Raw genomic sequence first — 24,619 nt, forward strand, 5'->3', positions numbered from 1 at the left:
ATTGCCCATATCTCGACCAATAATAGTTGGATTTTGATGATGTTGATTTCTAAATATGTATAATTACACACTGGCCACATTGAACTACAAATACATTACCTTAACCATGATGTTGAGTCACCAATTTAAAAATTATATCACTTTTAGTCTGTTGTAAGGGTTGAATTCGCAATTTTTCCTTGTATGAAGAAATTTAAAGTGTGAAAACAGTTATTCATCTGAATCAGTTTCTTGATCTGACATGCAGTCCTGTTGGGTATTCATACAGCTCTCTGGATTGGCTTCACACTTGCACAATTCTGTGCACTCTAAATTGTTTTGCTTGCAAGAACAACGAGCATTACACAAACTTTTGCTGCAACCACACCTCACCAATTCTGTAACTGATTCAGGGGCTGGAGGCATTTTGGACAGAATTGGTTTCAGTTCACTGGTAGATTCTCGATACCATCCAAGCTTTGTTGGGTCAAGACGACAGGGCTTTGGAACAAGTACTTCCTGCCACACATGGCACTGTCAATGAGCTCGGCGAATGTGTTCCACCATGGCACCTTGTGTGGGTGGTAACTTCTCCACACCTTGATTTACGTTCAGGGTACGGAATACATTCCATCGCAATTCCTTAGCTTCAGAATATGACACATCCTTGGCATTGAAGAGTTTGCAGATGAAATCTTCACAACCTGTGAGTACTTGTGGTTTAGGTTCCTGACCTTTGCCCAATTCTGTCAGAGCACAGATCACATTGTTGGTTCGGTACGAGTCCTGGAGGGATGTATGTTCCGCCATGTTCTTCCATGTTATTCTTCACTGTGCAAGCTATCTGTGAAACACGCCGAAGTGTGTGCTGGTATGACACTCCTGCACCAGCATGGGATACAGCATCAATAATCTTCTTACTCCGTGTGGCATGATAGCAATACAGGGACATGCCCAATGTCAGAGGAGCTTCAGTGCCACTGCGAAACAGAGGAATCTGATTTGGGTTTGTATGTAACCTGTCTGTTTGATCTGTAAGCTTGCATCGTCTGCTGTGATATGTTACTGCATGAATGTCTGATACTTTCAGACCGTGCATTTGACTGGGCCGTGCTCTGTCCTTTAATTATATATCCAACCCAACAATATACTTAACTCTTCAGGAACAATATTTTCACCAACCAAGGAACCTTTAAATTTCAAGCTATTATTCTGTTCTATTGTTCTCCGTATGATTTTTGCAGTAGTAAACATTGCTTGTACATCTTGTCTATCAGTTTTGTTTGCAGCATTATCTGCAGCAGCCTCACAGGCCTTACTTGAGTGAATTAGTGATGGTTTAGTGCGGTCACATGGGCGTGTGAATTCCACATCATCGATATTCTTTTCAATAATTTCCTTCAGTGCAGCACGAGTGGTAGATCTGTGTAAACCATACATCATCATCATATTGTCATAATCTTGTTGTACTTTATCAATGCCTATATATTCACCAGAGCTGAGTTTATCTGCAAGGCAACTGTAAAACTCAATTTCTGCAGCCAAGAAATTTACAGAATCATCAGAATCCTTTTGGTCTTTTTCTGCAACTGGTTGCTTGACCGGTTTGTATTTTTTCCATTGATTTGCCAGGCAGGTATTATGTATGATACATCAAATCTCTAGAAAGTGGGTCCTTTGAATTTATCAGTTCAATGTGGTTCACCTTCCACTCATCATTGTTGCTTTTTTGCACAATCACTGCCATTTTTTCACCAACATTTTGACTTTGACATCTGTGAAGAATATCTGTATTTTTACCCGGACAAAAGAAGCACTCGGCTTTATTGAACTTCCTTATTTGGGAGCGTGTGCATCGTACTGGTGCAGAAGAAGATTGTGTAGAGCTTCAAGATCTAGGGCGACCTCTCTTTCGCTTTAGCTGGGTAGAGTCCTGTGTAGTGAGGGCTGTTTCATACCACCTGCGAGATCTTCCAATGTCTGTGACATTAGTAGTTTCTGCATAGCATGGAGCATGCCACTTTGCATGTTGGTCCTTTAGCTGTTCTGCAGTGATATCACCCAGACGGTTATGAATTCCAAGGAATTCCAGTTCACCTAAATCAGCCCTATGACGGACAGAATGCAGAAATTTTTCATATGATGAATATTTTGGGTGTTGTCTCAACAAATCACTGCTAAGTTTTTGACATTTAATACACAGTTTATAGTTTGTATTGGTGCGTGGTCTTTTTGTAGGTGGCTCTCCCATCTTTCTTCAGGCTGTTGTAGCTATATTCTGAAAAAAGCAGAAACAAGTATTTAATCAATATTAAGCATGTGATAATAGGTATTTATGGGAAAATAGTCAAATTAGGTCATGATAACAGCTATGAAATATCAAAAAAGAACATAATATAAATTTCATTATTTTGGCTGCCGCTATAAGCTAAAAAATGGCATTATTGACAATTTCCTTGTCAAGTTTTATATTTAGACTTTTATAAAGTATCACAAATGATTGCTTGCCCTCTAAAACATACATTGAGACACTAATATCATGTAAATACCTCAATCAGAGGTAAAGATATTGTCGGAAATGTGTTTTTACCCTTGCGAATTTCAAGATGGCCTCCAATAATCCAAGATGGCGGCCAAAAAAAAATGCCAACCAGAATTTTTGATAAATTTATGGTCCATAGTCACTAAAAAATTAGGTTGGCAAAAATTAACCCAAAATTTTCATGATATTACACAACAGCATATACTAGGCCTCCTGTAATCCATGAAATCCACACATGAAGACAAATGATAAATATATGAATGCAATACAATTAAAGGAAGAAGAAACTAAAACTAAGGGTCCAAACACAATGGTCATGCACACAGAAACTGGGTGAGATAGAGAATGAGCAGCAGGCAGTGATGCCCACTGGAATAGCTTGCACCAGAGGAAGACTGGCTGTGAGGATGAGTTTGCAGCAGTAGTGTCGAAAGGGAGGGTTTGACGCAGTAATGTGTCCCATTTCTCAGTCGCTATATTCGCTCGCTAACGCTCATTCATATTTCTCCTTTTCAAACTGGAACATGTTGCTTTGTCAAACACCTCCCTTTCAACACTACTCCCCTGCGAGGCTGAGGCTTCGCCTTCCTCTCATAGGATAATTTATTTTACCAAATTGAGTAGTCAAATCGAGATCCTATAAATATTTCTTTGTTTTATTTTTGGGATCAACTTGATTTTCTTATAACACTTTACCGTCAAGTAATACCTGAACTTTAATAGTTCTTGCTTAAAATATCTTTGTTGAGCAGAGATGGAAAAAATGACATAGCTCTCTTTATACTCTTGCCTGAGTATGTCATTTTGGACTGTCTAGGGAAATTACCAAGTTTAATCAGACAGACTTCTTTGTTCATTTTCACTTAAAAAATTAAATAATTCTCGTATCCAGATCCAGATTAGGACCTTCACCAAAATCGAATCAATTCTTCCTTGCCACACACCCAACCTGTCCACCAAGTTTTGTCCGAATCTGTCTGCAACTTTTTGAGATATTGTGCTATATATCAGTGTAGCCCCGTCTCTCAATGGCGAACAATCACTTTAAAATTTCTAGTTGCAGGATCTTCACCAAAATCAAATCAATTTGTCGTGGTAACACACCCAACCTGTACACCAAGTTTTGTCCGAATCCGTTCGCAACTTTTTGAGATATTGTGCTATACATCAGTTTAGCCCTTTCAATAGTGAAGAATCACTTAAATTATCAGATCCGGATCCGGATCTGGATCCTCACCAAAATTGAATCAATTCTTCCTTGTCACACACCCGACGTGTCCACCAAGTTTCATCCGAATCTGCCTGCAACTTTTATGAGATATCGTGCTATGTATCGTTTTTGGCCTTATCTCTCAATGGTGAAGAATCACATAAAAATTATCTTACGAGGATGAGAAAAAAGGCAAATAATGATTTTGAGAAGGACTTTTACAAGTTGGTGAATAATTCTGTGTTTGGTAAAACAATGTAAAATATAAGGAATAGACAAAATGAAAGACTTGCTATGACTTGGGAGCAGGTGGAGAAGTTGATAAATAAACCAAGCTTTAAAATAGTAGTAATATTGATTTATAATATTTGTGCTGTTCACTTAAATAAAGAGAGTACAAAGATGGATAAACCGATTTATGTGGGAACATCTGTTTTAGATCTTTCAAAGTATTTAATGTATAATTACTTTTACTCGTGCGGGTCCGTAGGTGCGTGCCAGTATGTGCAGCTTCGTTCCTTCGCTCTCGTAAACGACGACTGGATTGGGGCATTTTTTTTCAATGAGATCGGACCAACCGTATCATAAATGGCCATAACTTGGGAAACACCTGGGAAAACATAATCAGGTCCCCAGCGTCAATTGTGACGTCATATCAAACGAAGAAGAAGAAGAATTGTGACGCCCCCTCTCTCTCGCCCCCCCTCTCTCCCCCTAGTCTCGCCCCTCCTCTCTCTCCCCCCTCCTCTCTCGCCCATCTTCTCGCCCCTCTTCTCGCCCTCACTTCACCCCCCTCCTCTCTCGCCACTCCTCTCTCCCCTCTCTTGAATTGTGATGCCCCCTCTCTCTCGCCCCCTCTCTCTCGCCCCCTCTCTCTCGCCCCCTCTCTCTTCTTCATTTCTTCTTCTTCATTTCTCTCTTCTTCATTTCTCTTCTTCATTTCTTCTTTTCATTTCTTCTTCATTTCTTCATTTCTCTCTTCTTCATTTCTTCTTCATTTCTTCTTCATTTCTTTTCTTCATTTCTCTTTCATTTCTTCATTTTCTTCTTCATTTCTTCTTTCTTCATTCTTCATTTCTTCATTTCTTCATTTCTCTTCATTTTCTTCATTTCTTCTTCATTTCTTCTTCATTTCTTCTTCTTCATTTCTTCTTCATTTCTTCATTTCTTCATTTCTTCTTTCATTTCTTCATTTCTTCATTTCTTCTTCATTTCTCTTTCATTTCTTCTTCTTCTTCTTCTCTTCTTCTTCTTCTTTCATTTTCTTCTTCATTTCTTCTTCATTTCTTCTTCATTTCTTCATTTCTTCTTCTTCATTTCTTTCTTCATTTCTCTTCATTTCTTCTTCTCTCTTCATTTCTCTTTCATTTCTCTTTCTTCATTTCTCTTCTTCTTCATTTTCTTCTTCATTTCTTCATTTCTTCATTTCTTCTTCTTTCTTTCTTTCTTCTTCATTTCTCTTCATTTCTTCTTCATTTCTTTCTTCTTCATTTCTTTCTTTCATTTCTCTTCTTCATTTCTTCTTCTTCATTTCTTTCATTTCTCATTTCTTCTTCATTTTCTTCATTTCTCTTCATTTTCATTTCTTTCTTTCTTCTCATTTCTCTTCATTTCTTTTCTTCATTTCTTCATTTCTTCTTCATTTCTCTCTTCATTTCTCTCTCATTTCTCTCATTTCTTCATTTCTCTTTTCATTTCTTCTTCATTTCTCTCTTCATTTCATTTATTTCTTCATTTCTCTTTCATTTCTTCTTCATTTCTTCATTTCTTCATTTTCATTTCTTCATTTTCTTCTTTCTTTCTTTTCTTCATTTCTTTCATTTCTTCATTTCTCTCTTTCATTTCTTTCATTTCTCTTTTCATTTCTTCTTCTTCATTTCTTCATTTTCTTTCTTCATTTCTCTTTCATTTTCATTTCTTCATTTCTTCATTTTCTTTCATTTCTTCTTCATTTCTTCTTTCATTTCTCTTTCATTTCTTCTTCATTTCTCTTTCTTCATTTCTCTTCATTTCTCTTCTTCATTTCTTCTTCATTTCTTCATTTCTCTTCATTTCTTCATTTCTTCTTTCATTTCTTCATTTCTTTCATTTCTCTTTCATTTCTTCATTTCTTCTCTTTCATTTCTTCATTTCTTTCTTTTCTTTCTTCATTTCTTCTTCATTTCTTTCATTTCTCTTCATTTCTTTCTTTCATTTCTCTTTCTTCATTTCTTCATTTCTTTCATTTCTTCTTTTCTTCATTTCTCTTCATTTCTTTCTTTCATTTCTTCTTTCATTTCTTTCTTCATTTCTTCTTCTTCATTTCTTTCATTTCTTCTTTTTCATTTTCTTCATTTCTCTTCATTTTCATTTCTTCTTCATTTCTTCTCTTCTTCATTTTCATTTCTTCATTTCTTCTTCATTTCTTCATTTCTTCTTCATTTCTTCATTTCTTTCATTTCTTTCTCTCATTTCTTCATTTTCATTTCTCTTCATTTCTTTCTTCATTTCTCTTCATTTCTTCTTCATTTTCTTTCATTTCTTTCTTCATTTCTCTCTTCATTTCTTCATTTCTTTCTTTCATTTTCTTCTTCTTTATTTCTTTCATTTCTCTTTCTTCATTTCTCTTTCATTTCTTCTTCATTTCTCTTCTTCATTTCTTTCATTTTCATTTCTTCATTTCTTCTTCATTTCTTCATTTCTTCTTCTTTCTTTCTCTTCATTTCTCTTCTTCATTTCTTCATTTCCTCTCTCTCATTTCTTCTTCTTTCTTCTTCTCTCTTCATTTCTTCTTCATTTCTTCTCTCTTCTCTTCATTTCTTCTCTCTCTCTCATTTCTCTCTTCATTTCTTCATTTCTTCTCTTCATTCTCTCTCTTCTTTCTCTCTCTTCTCTCATTTCTCTCTCTTCATTTCTCTCTCTCTTCTTCTCTCTCTCTCTTCTCTCTCTTCTTTCTCTCTCTTCATTTCTCTTCTCTCTCTCTCTCTCTCTCTCTCTCTCTCTCTCTCTCTCTCTCTCTCTCTCTTCTCTCTCTCTCTCTTCTCTCTCTCTCTCTCTCTCTCTCTCTCTCTCTCTCTCTCTCTCTCTCTCTCTCTCTCTCTCTCTCTCTCTCTCTCTCTCTCTCTCTCTCTCCTCTCTCTCTCTCTCTCTCTCTCTCTCTCTCTCTCTCTCTCTCTCTCTCTCTCTCTCTCTCTCTCTCTCTCTCTCTCTCTCTCTCTCTCTCTCTCTCGCCTCTCTCTCTCTCTCGCCTCTCTCTCTCTCTCGCCTCTCTCTCGCCCCTCTCTCGCCTCTCTCTCGCCCCTCTCTCGCCTCTCTCTCTCTCTCGCCCCTCTCTCTCTCTCTTGCCCCTCCCTCCCTCTCTCTCGCCTCCCTCTCTCTCTCTCTCTCCCGCCCCTCTCTCCCCCCTCTCTCCCCCTCTCTCTCTCTCTCTCTCTCTCCTCCCTCTCTCTCTCTCTCTCTCTCTCTCGCCCCTCTCTCTCTCTCTCGCCCCCTCTCTCTCTCTCTCTCTCTCTCTCTCTCTCGCCCCTCTCTCTCTCTCTCGCCCCTCTCTCTCTCTCTCGCCCCTCTCTCTCTCTCTCGCCCTCTCTCTCTCTCTCGCCCCTCTCTCTCTCTCTCTCGCTCTCTCTTGCCCCTCTCTCTCTCTCTCTCGCCTCTCTCTCTCTCTCTCTCTCTCGCCCCTCTCTCGCCCCTCTCTCTCTCTCTCTCTCTCTCTCTCTCTCTCGCCCCTCTCTCTCTCTCTCTCTCTCTCTCTCTCTCTCTCTCTCTCTCTCTCTCTCTCTCTCTCTCTCTCTCTCTCTCTCTCTCTCTCTCTCTCTCTCTCGCCCCTCTCTCTCTCTCTCTCTCTCTCTCTCTCTCTCTCTCTCTCTCTCTCTCTCTCTCTCTCTCGCCTCTCTCGCCCCTCTCTCTCTCTCTCTCTCTCGCCCCTCTCTCTCTCTCTCGCCCCTCTCTCTCTCTCGCCCCTCTCTCTCTCTCGCGCCCCTCTCTCTCTCTCTCGCCCCTCTCTCTCTCTCTCTCGCGCCCCTCTCTCGCACCCCTCTCTCGCCCCTCCTCTCTGTAAATGTATTCACAAATGTCTACCAAGCACAACAATTAATTCAAACCTTGGGAAAAAACAGCTTGGAAACAGCTGTTTCCCTTGGGAAAATTCAAACCTTGGGATTAATTAATAACTTGAACAATTAATTTAAACCTTGGGAAAAAAACAGCTTTCAAACCTTGGGAAACACTTGGGAAACGGATGAAGAACGATATCAAACCTTGAAAAGGCACATACTCAGGTCCCCAGCGTCGATTGTGAAGTCATACCAAACGAAGAAGAAGAAGAATTGTGACGTCGATCGTGGAAAAAAATAAATAAATAAACATTAATTGTGACATCATTCGTGTTGTCATAACACCGTGTCTTGTCATTGGTTGACAGATAAATGGCCGTAACCTGGGAACCGCTTATCCGATTAATATCAATCCTTGAAAAGGCACATCCGCGTGTCCCCAGCAATATTCCTGGCAAGTTTCAATCAGATCGGACCAGCGGTCGTCAAAACGGCGGTCGCATGCAGGCACACATACAGACAGATGGACGCACACACACACACACACACACACACACACACACACACACACACACACACACACACACACACACACACACACACACACACACACACACACACACACACACACACACACACACACACACACACACACACACACACACACATTGCTGGAATTATAGATAGATAATAATCTAAAGAAAAGCTATGGTGAGAATATTGAATTGCTATATATGGATCCGGATAGCTTCATACTCGAGATAACTACAGATGATGTTTATAAGGATATGAAATAAGATGAAGATATTTATGATACAAGTAATTATGATCCTAATAACCCGCTCTTTTCGAATGTGAATAAAAAGGTTATTGGTAAATTTAAAGACAAATTAAATGAAAAGATAATCTGTGAATTTGTAGGTGTTAGATCAAAGGCATATGCTTATAAATACTTAACTTGAGGGTTAAATTAATTCAAATGTGAAAATAATCTTAAAGGTCTAAAGACAAGTGTATGAAAAGAGACCATGAACTTTTAAAATTACCTTGAATGTTTATGGAGAGATTAATCTTCTCAAAAATTACAAACATGAAATATTCTTGGAGATTTTTAGTAAGAAAGCTCTAACAGCATTTGATGATAAAAGATATATAATGAGTGATGGAATAAATACATTACCTTATGGGTTTAAAGTATAAGTATTAATAAAAATGAGGTTGGGGGTTTTAACGGGTTACCGCCGCCTCCTTTTTTAACTGATGAATAAATTAAGTTATTCCCGAAAATAAAACAAACAAATATTTTTAGGATCTCTCTTTGACTACTCAATTTGGTTAAAGAAATTATCATATGAAAGGAAGGCGAAGCCCCAGCCCAGCAGGGGAGTAGTGTCGAAAGGGAGGAGTTTTATGAAATAACACTGGTCAACAATTTTTTACTTTCTGAATGTTGTCTAGATTTCTACAAGTGAATTAGGGTATTCTGGCACTGCTGAATCAGGAAATGGCATCCGTTTCTCTCCATCAGGTCAGGTTTTTGTGCTAAGTTGATTTGAAAAAATCAGATCTTGTGACAAAATCAATTACATTTTTGTGGCATTATCAGCTGATTTTTGTCAACACATATCATCCTAAACATGTTTTTAAGAAAAAAAAAATGTTTTGCCAACAACATTTATTGATTACATGATAGAAACATCGATTACTGTCATCTGAATGGTGGGCATTGATAAAGGTAAGTACAAGTAAATTGCATGTTGCGTCACCACTGTTCAAACTTCAGGGCTTGAACTTCCGTTTCTTCGAACTCCTGGAATGTTCAGCGGCAGGGAGGTCTCTCTTCAGATTCCAACAGTAGTCAGCCATCATGACTGCGTCCCAGCGACCCTGATACCTGGTCTCCATCTCCTTCATGTCCTGATGGAATCTCTCCCCCTGCTCGTCACTCATTGAACCCAGGTTCTCAGGAAACCGGTTCATATGTGAAAATAGGTAGTGCATCTTGATGCTCATGTTGCAGCCCAGGTTTCTGAAAGCAGTCAGCATGTTGTTGACAAGTTCTGCGTAGTTTCTGGCCTTATTGTTGCCAAGAAAGTTCTTCACTACCAAAACAAATGTCTTCCACGCTTCCAGTTCCACTTCGTTCATTGAGTTTTTGAACTCTGGATCTCTGATGAGCTGACGGATCTGAGAACCATCAAAGATGCCAGCTTTCAACTTCTCCATGGTCAATCCTGGAAAAGCCTGGCACAAGTAAGTGAAGCAGTCACCATCTTTGTCCAGAGCCTTGGTGAACTGCTTGATTAAGCCGAGCTTGATGTGCAGCGGTGGGAAGAGTATTCTGTCTCTGTCCACCAGAGGGTCGTTGATGACGTTCCTTTCTTTGCATGGCACCAATTCCTCCCGCACAGGCCAGTCCTTCTTCGTGTAATGCTGAGCACGGTCCCTACTATCCCACATGCACAGAAAACATGGGTACTTGGTGAAGCCAGACTGTTGTCCCAACAAAAAGTTCACCATCTTCAGGTCAACACAAATAAACCACTTATGCTGATCATAACCAATTTTCTCCAGCACGTACTTCACCGCTTCATACTTCTCCTTCAGTGTAGTCGAGTGAGCGATGGATACAGAGGCAAACTGGTTGCCGTTGTGTAGCAGAACACGTTTCAGTGATCGCTTGCTGCTGTCAATGAACAGTCTCCAATCTTTGGGTTCGTACTGTGGCACTCCAAGCTTGAGCAGAAGCGCATGTCATAAATTGGCGCATGTAGGTATTGTACATTCTTCAGAGTTCGTTATTTCAAGAAATACAACTTTTTTGTATCACATTATTACAAAATCTGCCCCATTAACTTTAGTTTTGATCCACGAACTTTATGCTTTGCCTCACCAATTTTTGGAAGATTTTGAGGTTTTATGACTTCAAACTGATCCCTTTTCGACATAATCACCCAGAACTATCGTACCTGAATACTTCTTGTCATTAAAATAATTATTTCCAATCAAAACAATTATTTGACATGACATTTTACCCCCACCAACTTCTTCTAAAATGCTCCACACATGCGTACATGTGAACAAAAATGTAAAAAACGACATGTGGCCATATCTCAAAAACTTGACCTGATTGAACAAAACTAATGTGAGTTTTGGATTCAGCGCATCAGATTCGTCCTAAATCAGCTTAAAAAATGCAGACAACAAATTTGTTGTTGACCAGTGTAATGTGTTCCAGTTTGAAAAGGAGAAACATGAGTGAGCGTAAGCGAGCAAATTTTGCTACTTTGAGAAATGGGACACTACTGCAACATGCACTCCCTTTCGACACTACTTGTAGCCTCGACAAGAGTCTCATGTGCACTGTCTTCATCTCCCTTCTCCTGCAGTGTACGTACAGTCTTGCAACAGCTGTTAGCATGCCCCTTTCTCCACTTTCCCCACCCCAGAGGCCTTTCCATTCCACTCCAGCCAATCACTGACCACCCCAACTTAGCAATGGTGCCTCATCTATTCAAACTGTGCTGGTACTGACCCAATCACGTACTGGTGCTGATGTCGGGCCATTGGAGTGCCACCTTGCTTGCCGCAAATCAAAGGTGTTCGCATGGGATGGTGGAGCTTCATCTGGCTCAGGACATCGAGAAGAGGAGGGTTATAAGGGTTGTGATGCAGCATGGCCCATGACGTGTCTCTCTTGTCCAGCATCTGCCCTGTTTGACACAGGAGAGCAAAGTAGCCAGACACTTTAACCTTCCCTCGATACTACTGGTGACAACACCATCTCCCGGCGGCACACAAAAACAAGACAATTTATCTCTATACAATATACATTAACCTTAATACCAATGCAGAAAGCTATATCTTTACCGTAAATGTGAAATGGGTGAAAGCCTTATTTTTTTTTAATCTCTTACTCCCCCACCCCCATCCAATGGATTTAATGTAGCTACTGCCCCTGGACCTTATTCTCTCGATAAGGTCAACCAAGATCACGGGTGTGGGAAGGCGGAGCATTAGTGTGGGAGTGGCGTGGACTGTGATGTTTCTCTATCGCCCGGTCCCTGCCCGGTTCGACGTGGGAGAATGAAGTGACCAGACCCATTAATCTTCCCTTGTCGCCACTGATTACAACACCGTCTCCTATCGGCACACAAAAACAGGACAACTTATCCTTGTACATTGACCTTAGGGCCCTGTCACACCTTGACGTTTTAACCAGCAATGGCAACGTATAAAAATGTATGTAAAACGTTGGCATACGCTGAAATTTTGATGATTTTTTTTAAGTTTTGGGCGTATTCATAACGTGTTGGTCGTATGCATAACATATTAGTAATGGGCATAGAACGTTTCGTTGTGTTATTGATAACTTTTAACAACGAATGCTTAGCCTGTTGTCGGCGTTCACAACCTATGCCCAACGATAGTTTAACTTACACATAGCACGCTAAACGTATCGCCGGCGAACTCGTGGCGTAGCCTGCTAAGAACCTGCCGGACGCCGATTTAAATCATAACCGCCTGAGAATTTGAAGTGTCTACATCGCAGTCACACCTTGACGATTTTGCCAGCGTATGCTGGCCTAAGAAAAATGTGTCTAAAACGCTAGGCGCACGTCAAATACGGTATAGGTAAGTTGTGTATACGTTAAGAGTAGGCTGGAAAACAATGAAGTACGCTGTCATATTACGTGGTACGTGTAATACGTCGTGAAATTTCAAGCATGCTGAAAATTTTACGACGTACTCGGCGTATGGCTAACACATTCCGCATGCGTTGCCATATATTCCTGGCATGCTCCGCGATCGTTTACACACGACGGGCACACGTTACTTGTAGGTTACTCATAAGTCGAAACACGTCAAGGTAATATTTAACATACCCGCAACCTAATTTTCAACCAATGGGTAACGTCCTTTTAACCTAAGAGTAGCGTGCTCTGAACCTATGTTTAACATGCTTGAAACCTATGAGTAATGTGCATTGAACCTATTTGTAACTTGCCTTGAACCAATGACTAGCGTGCTATGAACCTATGAATAACGTGCGTTTAACCTATGTGTTGCATGCTTTGAACCTTTGAGTAACATGCTATGAACCGATGTGTAACGTATCTCAAACGCACATTGTCGTATGTAGACGAATTAGATTGACGTCTTCTGGACGACCACAGCACTTACTGAACGTGTTTCTAACTTACATCTACCGTATAATGGCGAATTCGCAGCGTTTAGGGGAATTGGTATATACAAATGGGCTTCACAAGAGGAACCCATCATTTTTCCAGACACCATGTTGAGTCGATGTCAATGCCAGTAGTATCAGTAGTAGTAATACTATTAGCAGTAGTTGGTGTGTGTGACAGTAGTAATAGTAGTAGTAGTTGTAGTAGTAGCATTGGTAGTGGTATTATGTCTATGTCAGTAGTAGTATGTGAGCGTGATGGTGAGGGTGTGGGTGATGATGGATCCTCTTATCGTCCACGAATAGGAGACTACTTTGCACCATTGTTCGATGTTCTTTTCGGATAATTTTTTTTCCTCATTCCCACGATGAAATATTTCTTTGTTTTACTTTTTAAAGTATTAAAAACGACTTTGACTAATGCATAATGTACGAGTAATGAACACAGAACGCTTCGATAACTTGTAGATAAGTTATACCAACGATTGTTTATCGTGTTTTAGTCGCCTACAACCTATGCCCAACGATAGTCTAGCGTATGCATTGCGTAATAATTCCCAAGCACGTTATTCATAGGTTAGAAATAAGTCACGGGTACCCTAAACATTACTTTGATGTGTTTCGACGTATGAGGAACTTTCAAGTATCGTGTTGCGAAGTGTGAACAACGTTCGTGTAGCGTGCTTACAAAACGTTACTAATAGGTTAGAAATAAGTTTCGGGTACGCGAATGTTGCCTCTACGTGTTTCGACTTATGAGTAACATACAATTAATGTGTGTCAACGATCGCATAACGTGCCTACAACTTATGGCCAGCGTAGCGGAACGTGTGAGCCAAACGCCGAGTACGTCGTAAAATTTCAAGCATGCAATTTTTTTTTGGACAACCAAAAAGTACAACGTTTTAAACCAGCGTAATATGACCGATGGTAGTGTTTTTCAGCGTGCACCTAACGTACACAAAACGTACCCATAACGTATTCGACGTGTGCCAGCGTTTTAGACAAATTTTTCATAAATCGGCATACGCTGGCTAAATCGTCAAGGTGTGACAGCCCCTTTAATACAGGGGTAGAAAGCTATATTCTGACCACAAATCTGAGAGCTATAGCCTGACCAGCTGAGGCCTTATTTCTATTTCTGATCCAGCCCAACCCCCCTTCTCTGCCCTTCCCTATGAACATAATACTGTCCCTGGTAGTACAGCTGAGAGGTTGCTCTTCATTCCAAAAGGCAAGCCCAGGCCTCTTCCAGACTGGCAAGGAATCTTTTATATTTTTCTTCCTGGTTGTAACACAGTTGTGTTTAGTTGGTGGGAGTAATTGGCCAAAGCTGCCTTCATGGTCGAATGACGAGATGAAAATTGTGTTCAACACATTCATATGATAATTGTTTGCAATACGAGTATAGACCAGCATGGATCCCAGACATTTCCATGGAAATTTCAAACTACTTCATATCATATCCTATTGTGTAAAATATAATGTTAATGTAATGTGATTGTTTAAAAGTGGACAGCTACAAAGCTATTTGACTCATCCTGACTTGAGAGGGTATCAAATGTGTAGACATTCCCTGTGGGTATTGTAAAGAAATAAGGGTGTGATGTCAGCAACTTTTGGTTAATCTCTAGCGATTTACTGGGGGAACAGAACGTGTCATGGTTCTGTTTTTGGACCAAAATTCATATGAAATATCTCATAAATAAGAGTCTCTTTCACTGTAATTCACACATGTGTGATCACAACTAATTCAAATGTTGTCAACCAAAACCATTCAGAAATATGACCTCATTTAAACAACCTGAAATGGTTCTATATCATTTGTTGGGGGTATTTATTTAACGAAACAACAAAGTACTTTGTGCCAAGTGGATATTGTGAGTATAGCTTGCATTTCAGGAGAGGAATGAGTATTTTATTCCCACTGCCCTCACACCTTAGGCACACAGAATTGATGGCTTGACCTTGCTCGAGTCTCCCCCGGCTTCGTTGATTGCCTATGCTGAAACCAACCACGATGGGTTTGACTTTGATGGAGTCCCATGCAAACCAGAAATACAAGCTGTAGGTGGGCACTTGTCATCTTTGTTCCTTTCCTCCTTCACATTTGGAACCAGGAGTCCTGGTTTCCATGACTTAATTTTTAAATAATTATGTGCAACTCTTAATATATTTTTGGTTCGATGGCATCCTGCAGTCAATTATTGAAGGGGAAAACCTACACAGCTATTGTACTGAGGTGGTACTTCATTGAAAATCATGAAAAGCCAGGGTAAAGGAACAATTTTTATTTGTGGATCCAGAATTCAAAAGGTTAACAAAAAAGACATCTATCATACTAAAATATGCAATTTGGTCTCTCTGTCTGTCTATTTTTAACCGGGATACATTTGGTCGTTACTTATTCAATGGCAACCAAACTTGACAGGAGTACTAAGTCACATGATGGACATTGTAGTGGCTTGATTTGCCCTGCTCCCCAAGGGGGTTTTCCACTTTAATCAAAATCCATGTTTGGGTGTATAATCTTTAAGATAGCTAATCGTGGCATTTTTCCAAGGCTGCTTCTCATAACAAAAGTAATAACAACACTAATGATCATAACATAATATTAATGTAATTGCAAAACAATGTTAATACTCATAATATCCCCTCTCCCCTACTCACTCTCGTGAAGTCGCACTTGGCAAGTGTGTGAACTGTATAGTATTCCCAACACTCCTCAACATGAGTTGATGGAGGCCTTTATCCTACAGTGAACTAAAATGGGCTGGATTCATAGACTCCAATAGAGAAGGACTGGATGGAACCTCCAATGCTTGGGGTTTGTAACTTGAGTTTGAAGGATTAACTTGAATCCGGGGCTAAAATGACTTCTATAAGGGCTAGAGACACGATCTCGGGATCCATATAGGGGTTTTTGAGGACGGCGAGTTCAATATTGTCATTTTCAACACCACCTGAGGTCATCTTCAAGGTCAAAAGGTCATATTTCAAGGTCAAATTACAGAATTTTTGTAGTTTTTTGCCCGTTTTTGTGTCGAACTCATAAACTTTGAGAGATGGCTGATTGTAATAAGATGCAAGTGTGTAGAGCTGTCAAACTTTGATATTTATTGTCGTATATTGTATTACATAAACATTATATGCATGTCACAACACAATGCCTATTACAACTATGTCTATGTCTATCACTAGTTGGAGAGCTTTTCTTGCCTCCTGAGGCATCCCAAAGCTTTTTCTTTGTCACTTACATTGAGGACATGAGCTTTCAATAGAATGTTAGCTAAATAGTACATGCAGCATTACTACTCGCTGAAGTTGCATCTACAGAGGATAACAGCTCAGCAAAATGAAATCGGCAACGCATTTTAGTCTTGTCATACAAATTATAGGCATTATATACAAAAAAGATGGTTGACATAGTCAATCCACCTCTATTCAAATTATCTAGAAACTCAGATGACACCTCGTTACCATCTTCATCATCAATGATCTCCATACTAGTGCTATCACCATATTTATGAACAAGGTGTCTGGCCAAATAAACTACTTTATGTTTAAGGGCATCATCAGACCCCAAGAGATAGTGAGTGTCTTGAGGAGTAATCTCGTCAATGAGTTCACTTCGCTCATCTGGATTTATGGAAGTTGTACAGTTCTTGTCGCAATCAATCACACGAGAACTAGATTCGGGCATAATGTCATGCTTAATGAGTGTTTGCAAATTTACAATTTTAGCTGCAGCCATAATGTCAACTACGTCAATGTAGAAGTTTCCACCGCTTCTTTGCCTGGCTTGGCCGATAAACTTCTCCAAGGCTTCATCTGCAAATATAGCAGGAAGAACGTAGTCAAAGTCTTTCTCTGCCAGAAGCAATTTGGCAGCATCCACATTATTACGTGTGGACACAGTGAAGGTTTCAGCAGTTTGCTGAGTGAGCTTCAGCTTACGACCACCACCTCCTTGCCATGCGCAGGTACATGTAATTTGGCAGGCCTGCTCCAGCCTAGTGAAACTTGTACATTCTGCTGTCCAAGGCTGTCTGGATTCGTTGCGCAGATGGATAGCTGAGAAACGGTCTTTCACGTTCATCATCTTGAACCACTCACTCATTATCTGGGTGAGGATGATTGTGACTTCGCTGATGCCCAGTGAATCCTTGAAGGTCTTTAAAGCAGCGACAGTCTTGTCATTGAACACTTGGTGTCCCAATGGTACGCTCTTGTGTTGAAGGGGCTTGGGTAAAACAGCGGTGTGTGACAGCTTGGTTAAGCGAATAGGAGTAGCCCGGTCGATCTCATAAACCTTCTGAATATCACTCCAGTAAGCTCTGTACTCATTACCATCTACGACAAATGAGTGTCTTGCCATCAACAGTAATCCAGTTGTTGCGAACATTTTTGAAGATGTGCACGTAGTCGTACACTAAGAACATAGATTGCTCTTGAATTGACAGCACTTGGCAACTTCCTGGTCCTCCAAGTTTTGAATAAACACTGCAGTTGGTATTGCAATTGTCACATATCAAAGAAATCACAGTACCGCCAGCACCAACTACAGCTGATGCAGCTTCGATAAAGAGTTCCTTCAGCTGATCGGTAGTTGGTTTTTTGCAGGGCAAAATGCGTAGAATATAGCGTGGACCACCAAAATGGCAGGCAATTTCAGCAACCATAGCATGTGAAGCAAGCATTTCGTGTTCACCACCCGCTGCTGCATTTTGAGCATATCCTACAACATGCCCTCCAGAAAATCGCAATGTCTCGACCAGCTTTACCTCGTCAAACAAATTGACCAAACGCTGCTGTGGTTTAAGCTGGTCGAACAAGGTTTTGAGGTTGGAGTCCTGCTGACTACGAGCAAGCATCTGTTTTACCTTTTTTGTTGATGGTGGAATGATTAAGCCGGATCGACGAATCATTTTGTATGCACTGGGTGATATGTTGTGAAGCTGCATTGTGAAAATCATAGTATCAGTATCAAATCGGCGACGATCAAGAGGTTTGAACATAAGATGCAGCTGCGACAGAAGGAAGATGAAATGAGGAAGCTCGTGTGCCTCAGTCATCCAACAGAGCTGGCTTATTACAAGCTGAAGAATTTCCTTGCTTGTGCATTCTTAGATGTTTACCTGGTCAGTTATGGATCTAATCTGGGACCATTTTGAGAGCAGGCTGTTCTTCTGCAAAGGAAAAAGTCGTTTGGGCACCTCAATGCCATCTTTCTCAACTCTATTCAAGAATAGAAATCCAAAAGGTGAGTGAACTTGTTGGAAATGAAAGAACTGCTTGACAGTTTGTCCAGTAGCATCAGTTCTTGATAGGTAAAGGTTTTCCTGGTCTTTTATGACGTTAAAGCCAGGAAAATAGGAACTGATTTTAGCACAGAAGTGGTCGAAATCTTGGATATTGTCTGCAGCCTCATCAGCTGCCTGCATCTTCTTTGCTCTTGATTCTGACATAGAAGATTATGTTGGGCATGGGGCTGAGGTCACCTGATTCATAGCTGATTTCGGTACTCCAGGGAATATTGATGGGGGTTCTATGGGTCGTTTGCCACCCCTAACTGACACTCAATCACAATTGAAATGTCTCACAAATATATATCTCCTTTAAGCACCTCAAGCTTTCTTTCTCATTTAGCATTGCCAATATCCATCTCTTCCTCTCCTCAGGATCTTTTGGGAAGGATATGACCTTTACATAAGGCATCCCATCAGAGTTTCCTCTACAACCAAAGCAGCTGCAACGATGTGGCATATTGTCACCAAAGCAGGAAACAACACAAAGAACCTGTGAGATCACCAGCTGGACAGTTTCTGAAAGAGAAACAAACAAAACATACATTAGTTAACGATGATAGAAATCAGCAAGTAGGTGCAGTAGGTGCACAATGTCATGTTTTGTCATAGACTTTACAAAAGTTTTCCTCTAAGATTAGGCACAAAAACGTGCAAAAAATACCAAAATTCAGTAATTTGACCTTGAAGATGACCTCAGGTGGTGTTGAAAATGACACTATTGAACTCGACGTCCTCAAAAACCCCTATTTGGATCCCGAGATCGTGTCTCAAGCCCTTCTTGAAGTCATTTTAGCCCCGGACTCAAGTTAATCCTTCAGACTCAAGTTACAAACCCCGAGATTGTGACGTTCCAGTCCTTCTCTATCGGAGTCTATGGCTGGATTACAATTTTACTGTTTCTATGGCTCCAGTAATTGGTGATCAATGCCTAGTGCTACATAAAGTTATATTTATTTCATTAATTCACTTTAATGGTGCATTGTGGTTTAAGTGCTTTCACTTTTCTTTATCCATTGTAGTTACTTTAGTATTTGTCTGTCTGAAATAAGCATTTCTAATTTGATCTGAGATACTAAACAGATCCAAAATTCTCTTGGGGTTGGCAAGTACCAATGTGAAATGTATTGAATATTTTTGAAAGAGCTACACTTTGTTGCCCAACTTCCTCTCAGGCAAAGTACATGCTAGTTGATTACACTATGCCATTCTGTTTGTATTTGAATATATTCTCATGGCCTTTCCATTAAGACTAACAGGTTGGTGAATGGCTGCAGCAGTAATAGTGAGTGTTCTGTGCTTGACACTTCCTTCAGGCAACAAAATGTGTTCAAGATTAAAGCAATTATCTGACAACTTGCATACCTTGCGAGACTTGCATTTTCCAATACAACAGACATTATTATTGACGTTGTTAAGTGACGTTGTTAACATTGTGTGTGTGCTGGCATTATGTACTTGCACGTCCTGGATGCTTACGTGATCATAACTTTGTTTGACCATGAACAGACACTCTGCGTCAGCTATGCGCTCTCTGCTGGATGCTGCATGTCCGAGACTCACTCAATGAGACAGTTCGTAAACATCGGTCAGCAAAGGATAGTGAACGACAGGTATACCACTATGCATAATCTCTTACCCCATGTTTATTTTGGTAATTTTTTTCCTCAATCCCATGCACTATTTATTACTTCCTCATTATTTTTCGATCTTTTTTATTTTCATAAAATTACTCTGATGGAGCTTATATGAAGAGTTAAAATGACTAACAAATTATGAACAGTAATGCACTACAGCAGTTGATTGGAATGCACCAAGTGGAATGATTGTAATGATTAGAATGCACCTAGTGGTAACTTGGTGTCGAATTTCAGACACTTTTTTTCACCATGAAAACAAAACTACTTTAATATATTATCCTACATTATTAAATAAGGCAATTCTCTGTGTGCGTGTGTGTGCGCGTGTACGTCTGAAAATGACAGAAAACAAAAACAAGGCTGGGCCGATCTCCACCAAATTTTGCATACGTGTTGGTAGTCCCCAAACTTGTTGGCTCAGTGCTGCCCCACTGTTTACTGCACTAAATATAAAACACCCAGGCTGATTACCAAAGGAAGCAGGTACTTCTGGTGCTTAATATACAATCTAATAATCATTATGTAAGCAGTAAGTATCAAGGGAATACATTGCAAGAGGATATAACAAGTAGAGGAGTACAACAGTCAAAATACAGCAGTGAAACTATATGAATGTCAAAAAAAATGGACAAGTTTATGTGTGGAAATGAGATTTCGATAAAGACAGGAAGAATTGAAGTTGTAGCTATGCAATGGCCACTTATTTTTTTTCCCCCTCCCACAAGGAGGGATACTATGAAGTTGGCATAAAGATACAGAAGCACAGAGATGTTGAAAAATGTCCAAACCCACAGCTGGCTTCTCCAAACCCACAGCTTCATCAATTTTCTGCGTAGCCATGGAAATATCAGAAGGGATAGCTGCCATAACCCTGTTCAAAAGTGTAGATGCAAGTTCAGTGTTGATCCTGCGGAGGATGTAAATTCGAGAATATTGTTTCTCAATAACAAATCTGTCTTAAAGGCCATGGTCTGGCAGTTTGAATAACCTGCAGTATTTGTTTGGGCACGCATGATCAGTGTCAGGAGAATTGGTAAAGTTACAGGTTGACGATATCGTTGCAGAATCCGAGATATTGCTAACTTTTCAGATGGTTCCACCACACACATCAATTTCCATTCAGAAAAGCTACTGTTTTTTATTTGTTTTTATTGTCTTAATCTTTTTTGAAGAACTTTTTTTTTTAGATCCTCGTGGAGGATCTCTAAGTCTTACTCACGTTGTTGTTCTTGTGGACTTCTTTGTTTCACAGCCTACAGTTTTCATCGAAACTTCCTGAAATTTGGCGTATATATGTAAAAATACCCTGCGCAGACAGTAACCATCTCCGATTTTGGAAATTCCTCCGAGAAAAAAAGTTATGACATCACAATATCTCCGCTAATGGAAATCGCCTAAAAAATTATCTCCGAAACAAGGCAAGCTTTTTGAATTCTGTTTGCGGTAATCGAACAGGGCATTTGCAGAGATGAATTACCACATGTATGATACATCACTATGACGTCATATCAATTTTTATGATGTCATTCCTATTTTTTGACATTTTTTGTTTTTTGTTTCATTTGTTTCACAGCCTACAGTTTTCATTGAAACTTCCTGAAACTTGGCATATATATGTAAAAATACGCTGCGCAGACAGTAACCATCTCCGATTTTGAAAATTCCTCCAAGAAAAAAAAGTTATGACATCAAAATATCTCTGCTAATGGAAATCGCCTAAAAAATATCTCCGAAACGAGGCAAGATTTTTGAATTCTGTTTGCGGGAATCAAACAGGGCATTAGCAGAGATGAATTACCGCACATTACTGACGTCAAATCAATTTTTATGACGTCATTCCTATTTTTTGATAATTTTTGTTTCACAACCCAGAGTTTTCATCGGATCTTCGTGAAACTTGCCATGTATATGCAGAAAGCCCACGCGCAGGCAGTAACCATCTCCGATTTTGGAAATTCTTCCTAGAAAAAAAGTTGACGTCATAATATCGCTGCTAATGGAAATCGCCTATACCATTATCTCCGAAACTCGGCAAGCTGTTTGAATTTTGTTTGCGGGAATCAAGTCGGGCATTAGCACAGATAATTTATCGCAAACCTGATACATCACAATCACGTCATATTCGTTTTCATGACATCATCATTAAGAGGACGAGGATCTTAGCTCATTCGAGCTTGGTTTTTCCCTTATACTGTATTTAGTATTGGATTATTTCTCTGAAATAAGCTCAGAGTGGGTCCCGATGTCCAGCGTTACGTATGTATATCACGTATGTCTGTTAACATTTGACTAAAATATCTCCTCGGGGGGTGGGAGTGGGGTGTGAAAGGTGGTTCTCCCCCCCCCCCCAAATATTCGTATTTCATTAAAAAATCTTCTTCTCAGAAACCAACAACTCGATCCAGACCTAACTGGCCAAGCTGCCTCGTGACCATGCCCTAATCTTAATTTGTGCTCCCCATGTCCATATCTCTCCCTGAAAGGGGGCCACAGCCTCCTTCCACTAATCCCTTGTATTCACTAAATTATATTTTCCTCACAAACTACATCACCGATATGGATTAAATGTGGTACGATACATCAGAACAGTAAGGTCTCATGAGGTTGTGCTCCCTTTCCGATCCGCCCCAATAAAGAGTCTGAAAAGGAGGGTTTCGCCCCAATTCAGGTAATTTTTATAAAAATATTCTCAGAAACCGAAAGCCAGATGCAGACCAAATTCTTCATGAAACGCAAGCACCATGCCTTTAACTCAAGTTGTGCTTCCCATGGCCGTACCACTTAAGGAAGGGAAGCCATGACCCCTTCCGCCACATCATTTTCACCCCGCTTGTTGTGGAAAGAACTATCAGTTCCCCATGGGGCCATTTATTACTCCTTCTGTTATTTTTCCCTCCCAACTGTTAACTTTCTGGTTACTTCATAATGGTCATTTGGTCTTTACTTGTAGGTCTTGTAGATTACTTGTAGATTCATCCATCATTTTGAAAATACAGTATAGTCTTCAAAGTGGGATATTTGTTTATTATGTCTTTGTTTATTTATTTATTTATTTCAATTTTGGATGAATTGGTAATTTCATTTTTTAAAGATTTTTTATTTTTTAATCTTTTTGTACAATAAAAAATAAATAAAAGTACAATAAAAAAAATTGAAACCATTACATTGGTGATTGCCGATGAAATTTGGTTTGCATTGAAAAGCATGAAAAGGCGAACGCCATCTAGTGAAGAAGAAATTGTTGTCAATGTAATCATTAATGGTAGTGAACTGCTGAATAATAAGCAAAACTATTTTAAAAGTGCCTGGAAAATGATAAAAAGAATCCCTGTCACTTAGTAGCATGGGTACGTTATCCAAATAAAGGATACGAGATGGACCTAATTAATTTCCATCCAATTAGTTTGCTCCCCAGTATTTATAAATTGTTTCCAGCAATTGTCAAAACCAACTCTAAATTGAACTCGACAGCAAACAACCCCAGGGGCAGGCATGTTTTATATGTTGTTACTCAACAATGAATTGCATTCAAATAATAAATCGGGTTCTGAATGAAATCAAGAGAGTACAAGCTGCCATTCTGGTTTTATTGAGGATCAAAAATTATGGAGTGAATTGAGGCTCTGGAGTGAATTGTGGGATATAACAACCTCTGGAAAGGTTTCCTCCCCTCTCTCCCCTTCTCCTGTTCTTTCATTCCCTTATTTTTTATTTTTTAATTTATATGCTTGCCCTTAATTATAATTGAAAGCAAGGATATCTACAGTAATCTCTGAAACATAGTTGGTGCATGTCTGAATCACAGTGATGTGTTGATGCGTTGATGTGTGGCAGGATACCAAGAAGTGTAGTGAGCATGAAGTGGCAGTTCTGGGAACAGAAGCCATGATGTGGATATACCGCTTGCTACCTTTTGGCCAGTTCCTTGGTTCTGAAGAGAAGCTGCATGATTCTATACTTAGTCTTGCCATGGACCTGCCTCCCACGGCTCAGGTGGGAATTAAAAAAAAAAACCCAAAACCCATGAATTGGAAGAACGTCAGAATTGGGCACTAGCGAGTGATCAAGTATGGTGATGTTTTTATTGCATAAAATGAAAAAATATGTTTGTATAATCCAGTATGTGTGTGTTCCTTCACTGAATTGTTCATGTGTTACTCTTCCACTCACTGCTGTTTAACTCTTCCACAAGTCTTGAAATTGACATTGAAAATGCAATAAGGGTACATTGTGATAAAGTACGTGCAGGTTGGGAAACCATTTAACTGTGTTTTTGATGCTTACAAAAAGTACATATATGAAGTAGATAAAATGTTCGGCACAATTAATGACTTGCTGACACTCGCTCAACCTCTACTGCATGTTAAATCTCAAATGATTATTTTACCTTGTATGCAATCAGTTTGGTGTTGGCTTTGTGGTTAGAATGGTGGCTTGGGATCCGAGCATCCTGAGTTCGAGCCCCATTTCCACTGAATTAATACCATTGAATTAAACCAGGGGGTTGACTCAGCCTGTCATCCTTCCGAGGTCGGCAAAACGAGCACCAGTATACTGGTAATAGGGGCACTGCATCAGCGGCATAGCCGCGCCCCTAACCAATGATGCAACCAGCAGCCAAAAAGGCAGCACGCGATGGGAACCTTGTATGCAGATAGGCCAGGGCTGGACTCCTGCCATTTTGCAGAGTTGCACTGATTTTTGTGTCAGAATTGGTCAAACT

General features: G+C 39.9%; 1 protein-coding gene and 1 pseudogene across 10 annotated transcripts in view; one reads left to right on the top strand and one right to left on the bottom strand.

Moving 5' to 3' along the window:
• Nucleotides 1–24,619, top strand: part of CPLANE1 (ciliogenesis and planar polarity effector complex subunit 1) — a 286,624-nt gene that overhangs the window by 72,275 nt on the left and 189,730 nt on the right. For all 10 annotated transcript variants that reach the window (XR_015055411.1, XM_085871012.1, XM_085871011.1 and 7 more), the window contains 3 exons: nt 14,895–15,021; nt 19,766–19,869; nt 23,731–23,889. Coding sequence is in view for 9 of the 10 variants with exons in the window: in XM_085871012.1 (XP_085727138.1) it covers nt 14,895–15,021; nt 19,766–19,869; nt 23,731–23,889 (390 nt within the window). In the remaining variant the exon portion in view is untranslated. The remainder of the gene's footprint in view (nt 1–14,894; nt 15,022–19,765; nt 19,870–23,730; nt 23,890–24,619) is intronic.
• On the bottom strand, nt 15,693–17,450 carry LOC147032952 (uncharacterized; annotated as a pseudogene).

Source organism: Eptatretus burgeri, chromosome 2, assembly GCF_056783735.1.
Source record: "Eptatretus burgeri isolate ZD-2024b chromosome 2, Ebu_testis_v1, whole genome shotgun sequence".
In the NCBI taxonomy this organism is placed as follows: Eukaryota; Metazoa; Chordata; class Myxini; order Myxiniformes; family Myxinidae; genus Eptatretus; species Eptatretus burgeri.